We start from the raw sequence: 7,803 nt of genomic DNA on the forward strand, positions 1-7,803 counted from the left end.
GTTAGCATGGATAACATTTGAAATAACATTCACACGATCCAAACAATTAACATGATCCAGCAATTAATTTGTTTGTCACTGTACTGTAATTGTAATGCAGTGTCATTTTAACACTATTTTTTTTTTTTTTATTACTCATATCATGTACATGCAGTGAATTATAAAGATGGTTCTTATTTGCATTCATACAACCAGATATTTTTTTTTTTTATATACTTGAAATGAGAGAAAGGATAATCATTTAAAGACTGGTGTTCGTCTGAGTGTGATCAGACTGTCTTTGTTACAAGCTTGTCTCTAATTAATACGATTGCATTGCATGATATTGGTATATGTCGGCCTAATTTGAATTTATGAATTATTGTGCAAGGCTTTCTGTATATCTATATCAAATATACCGTTGAATTAATAGTTTGAATGGCTAAAACACACGATATCCAACTGACAGTTCAGAATGAATAGACTATATAACTACCATCTAACCTAAATCACCAATAACACAACCAACTATCAATAACCATCGAAACAAAAACAAAAACAAAAATAACCACATAAAAAAATCATAGAAAAAAACGATAAAAAAAAACTTTTTCCATTTTTTCCAAAAAAACAACAGACGAGTGTCCTTACCCATACAAGACCCTGGACGACTCGAGGTGCATTTTCTTGGACGCTTACGTAACCTACACTTGGCAAGATGCAGTTGACTTGTGCAAGAGCCACGGAGGGCAGTTGCTGGTGATCGAGGACTGCGAGACATTTGCTCTTGTTTACGACTTCATTAGGAGCCAGGGTGAGGAAGAGCTCTGGTCTCGGGCGCTCGCTCGCTGGCTGGCGGGCTGTTGTGTTGACCATGTGTTGGATTTGTGTGTGTGTGTGTGTGTGTGTGTGTGTGTGTGTGTGTGTGTGTGTGTGTGTGTGTGTGTGTGTGTGTGTGTGTGTGTGTGTGTGTGTGTGTGTGTGTGTGTGTGTTGTTTGCGTTAGGTTTGTGTGATTCGTGATAGATTTAGATATCTGTTATATGAATACTTATATTAACACGTATTATTACACACACGCATGTGTATGTGTGTGTTTGTGTGTATATTTATATATATATATATATATATATATATATATATATATATATGTATATGTATATATGTATATATATTATATGTATATATATGTATATTTATATACTATATATGTATATATATGTATGTATATGTATATATATTTATATGTATATATATGTATATTTATATAGATATATATAAATATATATATGAATATATATATAGATATAACACACACACACACACATATATATGTATGTATTATATATGTATGTATATGTGTAAGTATTTACACACAAACATGTGTTTGTGATATATATGCATGCTTACATCGCAAATAACGCCAATCACGACAGTGAAATCTTTAAAACCTCCCATATAACAATTGTAAGTTTAATATATCACCCCAAACTGCACACACCAGCTGCAATTGCTAATCACGCCCTCCTCCTCCCCTCCCCCCTCTCCCTTCCCAGAGGTCACCAAGGCCAAGCACTACTGGCTCGGAGCTACAGACGAAGTGAACGAAGGAACTTGGAAATTCGTCAACAACCGAGCCGTTCCGATGGGCGTGCCCTTCTGGGGAGCGAAAGAGCCCAATAGTGGAACTTCTGCCAACTGCGCCATCTTACATGGGAGTAACAACCATTATTGGTACGATATCCCCTGTACCAACAAGTATAATCCCATTTGCCTCAAGAATTATTAATTAAGGCTGGATGAATGGATGAAGAACCATTTTGGTTTAAGTGAAGGCTTGAGGAAGGGGATAAAAATGGTGGAGAAAGATATGTTTGTTTGATTTTCCTCAAATTGCATTTAGTTGACACGTATTGTATGTTATCAGGTATATCAATATAGGGTTATGCTTTTCTTCTTTATTTCGGTTTTGGTTTCATTGCATATTTATGCCTTGTTATTTTTTGACTGATGTTGATAGATGAAGAACAGTCACTGGGACTATTATCATTATCATTAGTATCGTTATTAATGATACTTTAGCGAATAATGTTATTACTATTACTACAACTATTATTCCTGTTATCATATGATATATATATATATATATATATATATATATATATATATATGTATATATATATATATATATATATATATACATATGTATATATATATATATATATATATATATATATATATATATATATATATATATATATATATATATACATACATGAAATGCATACATTATATATGTATATAGTAAAAAGAAAGACGAACACACAGAGAACGATAGCCCGAGAGGGAGGGCAATTGTGTGTGTTGCATGCAATACTAAGATAAGAGAAACAACGATCGTAAATTCAAAAGCATCACGACACCAACTTATTCTTAATTTTTTTTTTCTTTCTTTCTCTCTCTATTTCGTTTACTATCCATCTACTTTTCTCTTTACCTTGCTATTTTTTATCCTTTCTCTCTCTCTCTCTCTCTTTCTTTCTCACTCATTTTTTTTCTCTCTCTCTCTCACTCGGTCTCCTTCTCTCTCTATCTCTGTCTCTCTCTCTCTCTCTCTGTCACTCGGTCTTTCTTTCATTTCTCTCTCTCTCGGTCTCTTTCTCTCTCATCTCTCTCTCTCTCTCTCTTTCTCTCACTCTCACTCTTACTCTGTCTCTCTCTTATTATCCCTTTATCTCCCTTTTTTAATTATATATCTATCAATACTCAATCTGTTATAAGGAGAATAAATTATTCCCCCTTTTTTTAAGATTTTTGCACAAACTCTCTCTTCCTTTTTTTTAGCATCCAAGTTATTCATCTAAATCGATTAAAGGAATCTGGATCCTAATCAGCAATTGGGTTGGATCCCTTTTATTCAGAGATTTATCACGTGTGTGTTGTGGGCTTCTTTTTTTGACGTCAGAGGGAATGGAATTCATTAAGAAAGAAAATGCTGAAGACTAGAGAATGACAAGATGATGATAATAATAATGATCAGAGAATGACATGATGATGATTATGATGATGATAATGATCGAGAAAATGAGGAGATGAGGATGGAGGAGGAGAAGGAGATGATGGAGGAGAATAGAGAAAGAAAAAAAGGAAAAAAAGAAAGAAATGGGAAGATATAAGGTCCTGTCAGACGAGCGGTTTTTGCCCGCTGGCGGTCAGGCCGCCTTTACCATGTCACACGGGCGGGTCGGCCGCTAGTAAACCGCAGCGGTTTACTAGCGGCCGACCCGCCCGTTTGACATGGAAAAGGCGGCTGCCGCTTCAGTTCAAGACTTGCCGTTGCAGCGAAAGGTTGTGTTAAATAATGAGCTTAGAACAGAAAGTGCTGTTGTTAACACTATTGTTTCGAAAGAAACGTCGACAGCGGCGCCGTGGACGGTTATGGGCACACCCTATAACTAGTGCCCGTTTAACAGAAGGTGCTCACTATCTCCTATTCAAAGAATTGGAAGATGATCCAACTAAGTTTTTCAATTATTTCCGAATGTCCCGCCAAACCTTTTATGAACTGCTGTCACTTTTGGAAGAATCCCTTGAGAAGCAAGATACAAATATGAGAAAAAGTATTCCTCCTAAAGAAAGACTGGCTATAACTTTAAGGTGAGTAATACAAATTGTTAATACTAATATTTATTAGTAAATCAATTCCTCAATACTTAAATATGTCAGAAGAAGGTACAGATATCAAAACATTAGTTGCTCAATAATTGAATCAGAAGAAGCTACACACACACTCTGAGCTCAGAGGAGAAATGGCAGGGAGTGTCTATTTTGCATAACTTATTACTGTATCAGTTCTTCAATAGTTGTGTCAGAAGAAGCTACAGACTGTGTGCTCTGAGGAGAAGAAGCAGGGGGTGACGCTCCAGGTGTTTGTCTATTTTGCATTTCACAACTGCAATGTCCAAGAACAGGTTGAGAATTTTGAATAGGGGTCCGATAATTCTGATGATTAACATGGGAATTAGGGTACGGAGCATACTGCATAGGGTTGATGCTAGGAGTGTTATACTTCTTGAGAACTTGCATTATTTCGCATCTGCATTCCAATTTCGCCGAGTCTGGGACAGATTTCACATATGGTAGAAGGGACATGAGAAAATCTTTGTCTGCATCTTCCTTTGGCTCTTGAATCTGCTTATAGATGTTTGCTGAAAGTGCGCGAATTAAACTGTCCTCATGGGACACTTTCTTCTTTTTCGCTTGAATCTTCGGCAAATCCTGGCTGCACTCACTTCTTGCTGTTTGCACGTCAGTATCTTCCTCTACTTTATCGCTACTCTTTTGAGGCCTAGTCTCTACGGTCGACGGCAAAAATGACAACTGGGAATAGTAGATATATTCTTTTTTCGCTGAAGACGCGCCTGATCCACTCTTTTCAGTTTTCCTTCTAGCGCACTCCTTCCTGTAATGATCTCTGATGTTCTTCCACTTCTTCTGAAGAACAACCGCTGTAGAAAAGAAAAGAAAATATAATTTTTCCAACAATTCAAATACAGATGACATTCATTCCGTGATATAAACGGTATATTTATACTTTATTGGCATTAAAAAAAAGGGTGTTTTTGTATATAGTGTATTTTGACCTCCTGAATCCGAATCCGTTATCCGTTTTAGGGGGTCGCCCCTAGTTTTCGAGTTATAGGGGAAAAACCGTAAAAATTACCCCAAAAAACATTAAAAATGGACCGATCTTGATGAAATTTGCACAGTGTATGTAAAATTGAATTCTAAGAACATTTTATTCATGAACATTTTCCTGTTTTTCAATATTTTTCGAGTTATAGGTTAGTTTAGGTTAGCTTAGGTTAGTTTAGGTTAGTTTAGATTAGTTTAGGTTAGTTTAGATTATTTTAGGTTAGTTTCATTTCATCGGGTAATTTCCCCCTATGTAAATACATGGTAACTTGGCTATAACTTTAAAACTAGAGCCGACCCCTAAAAACTGATAACGGATTCGTAATCTACACCCAAAAATTAGTATATTATTAAAAACACCCTTTTTTATGCCAATAAAGTAAAAAAAATCCATATAAATAATTAATTTTGCTTGTCCGTATGATTTTTTTTTTTGTTTGATCGATTATTGTTTAAAAAAAGAAGCCTGCAATTTGAACGGGTTCTGCTAGTATGTATAACTTATTTACTAAAAATGTTGAGCTATTCATAATTTCGTTATGAAATAAATTTGATAGTTTATATCATATCCTTTATATCATCATGTTTGTATATTAATCATATTTCGTATTTCAGGTATCTAGCTTCAGGATGTTCCTTCACTGATCTTCACTACATATACAGATGTGGAAGAACGACAGCAGCTGAAGTTGTGAAAGAAGTGTGCGTCAACATTTGGATAATTTTGAAGGAAAAGTGCATCCCGACCTTGACACAAGAAGACTGGCTCCACATCTCACATGAATTCAAACAGAACGCAAATTTCCCTAATTGTTTGGGGGCCCTCGACGGGAAACGCATTCGAACGAAGCGACCTAGTGACACGGGTAGTTTGTACTATAAGATTTTTTTTTCCATTGTGTTGTTTGCCTCATGCGATGCTAATTATCGCTTTACATTTGTAGATGTAGGTTCTCATGGAAAGTGCTCGGATTCAAGTATTTTCAAAATTAGTGAGTTGTATAAAAGGCTTCAGAATAATACTTTAAACGTGCCAAATAGTAAGCCAATATGTAGCAATGGTGAAGCTCTATGCCTTACGTCTTTGTGGGAGACGAAGCTTTCGGGATTTCTGATCATGTTCAACGCCCTTATGGAGGAAAGAACTTGAATCACAAGAAAAAAAAATTCAATTACCGTCTCTCGCGCGCTCGACGCTATATAGATTGTACATTCAGTATTCTCAGCAATAAATGGCGAATATTTCACAGGCCTATTGACGTGTCGTGCGATTTTGCAGAAATACTAGTCAAATCTTGTTGCGTGCTCCACAATTTTGTCCATGTAAGGGACGGGCACAATTTCGAGGAAACTTTGAGAATAGTGGGATTTGAAGATACAAATGATGTCATCAATATTGGACCTGGTCGTGCCACAGCAGTTCGTGACAAATTTGCTACGTACTTTGTCAGTGAGGAGGGAGCAGCACCTTGGCAAAATAACATGATTTAGTCCACAAAAACCATTACATGTCTATATATGTATGGCAAAATTGTACAATTTAATGAAAAAAAACGGAATCTACACCGGAAATTACACATGATAAGTCTGAAAACAGTTATCTTTTGTGTACTAATCAATAATAAAGGTGAAGAATTACATACCTTCTTTATTTTTGTCATCCTTCTCCATATCTTGGAATCCATCAATAAAAAGTTCACACAGTTCTTCCCAAGCTTTACTTTTTTCACATTTGTTTGAATAAGATTTCGAGCTCACATCCCAAATGGAAGGACGCAGCTCTATTTCGCATATAAACTTTTCTGTGTCGAACATAGTTGCTCACAACACAGCCACGTATTCCCTCTCCTGTGGTTCAGCCAGCACTGGCGGCCGCGGCGGGTAAACCTCTCGTCTGACATAGCCAGGCGGGCTGGCCGCGGCGGTTTCAACTGGGGAAATGCGTCTCACCCGCCGCGGTCAGGCGGGTAGACCGCCCGTGTGACATCAGCCAGCGTTTTACATAGGAATCAATATAAACTCTTTCAAAAGCGGTTCCGCGGCGGCTGACCCGCTTTGCACCCGCGGCGGCCAACCCGCTCGTCTGACAGGGCTCTATATAAGGAGTTGAAGAAGGAAACGAAAAGGTTCGAACCTCGGTTGATTCGAGGTTCGAGATGTCCACTTGGGTTCTGGGCTTCCACTGACCCTGTACTTGTAGAAGCAGGTCTGTTAGGTGGTCCACTTGTTCGTTAACAACACCTTGCAGCACTTTATCCCAACGAAATAAAAGTAAAAAAAAAACAAAAAAACAGTAACATACATACGTAGATTAGTAAGACAGTTATAGTAAGAACTTGGCTGTGTCTTTTATCTCTCTCTCTCTCTCTTACTCTTTCTCACTCTCTCTCTCTCTCTCTCTCTCTCTCTCTTCTTTCCCCCCCTCTCTTCTCTCTCTCTCTCACTCTTACTCCTTTCTCTTTCTTCTCACCACTCTCCTCTCCGCAACGTCTCCTCTCTCTCTTTCTCACTCTCTCCTTCTCACACCTCCCTCGCTCATTTCCTCCTATCCTCTCTCCGTCGTGTTCCTCTCCCTTTTTCCCCTTTGTCCCCTTCTCTCTCTCTCTCTCTCTCGTCGCTTCCTCCGTTATTCTTGCACCACTTCTCTCCCACCTCTTATTCTCCAATAATCATTTTCCCTAAGGCTACAGGACGGCTTGAGTCTCCTAGCTGCGTCTGTCAAGCTGGCTCTTTCCCCACTTTTTCTTACTCTTACTCTCGCGCCCATTTTCTGTATGTCTCTCTTTCCCCCCCTTTTTCCCCCTCTCCTCCTTCTTACTCCACCTCACTTTCCATACTTCACTCTTCCCCCTATATCTTTCTTTTTAATCCTTTATTTAGTTATCTATATATATCTACATTTATATATATATTTATTCATTTATTTATATATATACATACATACTACTGGTACTGTATATAATAATATATAGATATATAGTAATAAAAATATTCTATATATATATATATATATATATATATTAAATTCATATATATATATATATATAATATACATACTGTATGATTTATATTATATATATTATATATATATAAATATAAATATACTATATATATACATATAAAATATATA

General features: G+C 36.8%; 2 protein-coding genes across 2 annotated transcripts in view; one reads left to right on the forward strand and one right to left on the reverse strand.

Moving 5' to 3' along the window:
• The window catches only part of LOC122261099 (perlucin-like protein), a 3,004-nt gene extending 1,159 nt beyond the window's left edge, over positions 1-1,845 (forward strand). The window contains exons 3-4 of the mRNA XM_086540504.1: positions 617-793; positions 1,535-1,845. Coding sequence (XP_086396630.1) covers positions 617-793; positions 1,535-1,767 — 410 coding nt within the window. The 3' untranslated portion in view covers positions 1,768-1,845. The remainder of the gene's footprint in view (positions 1-616; positions 794-1,534) is intronic.
• Positions 1,846-3,694: 1,849 nt separating this feature from the next.
• Positions 3,695-6,940, reverse strand: LOC122253298 (uncharacterized). The gene is made up of 2 exons (XM_043016244.2): positions 6,317-6,940; positions 3,695-4,486 (listed from the first exon to the last, which is right to left on the reverse strand). The coding sequence occupies exons 1-2, from the start codon at positions 6,486-6,488 to the stop codon at positions 3,819-3,821; spliced, it is 840 nt and encodes a 279-aa protein (XP_042872178.2). The 5' UTR covers positions 6,489-6,940; the 3' UTR covers positions 3,695-3,818.
• Between the last annotated feature and the right edge of the window lie 863 nt (positions 6,941-7,803).

Source organism: Penaeus japonicus, unplaced genomic scaffold, assembly GCF_977035675.1.
Source record: "Penaeus japonicus unplaced genomic scaffold, GWHDUDI00000001_assembly GWHDUDI00000010, whole genome shotgun sequence".
Taxonomy (NCBI): Eukaryota; Metazoa; Arthropoda; class Malacostraca; order Decapoda; family Penaeidae; genus Penaeus; species Penaeus japonicus.

Coding starts and splice junctions, on each gene's coding strand:
- LOC122253298 (XM_043016244.2), bottom strand. CDS start 6,488: ATGTTCGACACAGAAAAGTTTATATGCGAAATAGAGCTGCGTCCTTCC. Junction 4,487..6,316: donor GGATGACAAAAATAAAGAAG/GTATGTAATTCT, acceptor TCTTTTCTACAG/CGGTTGTTCTTCAGAAGAAG.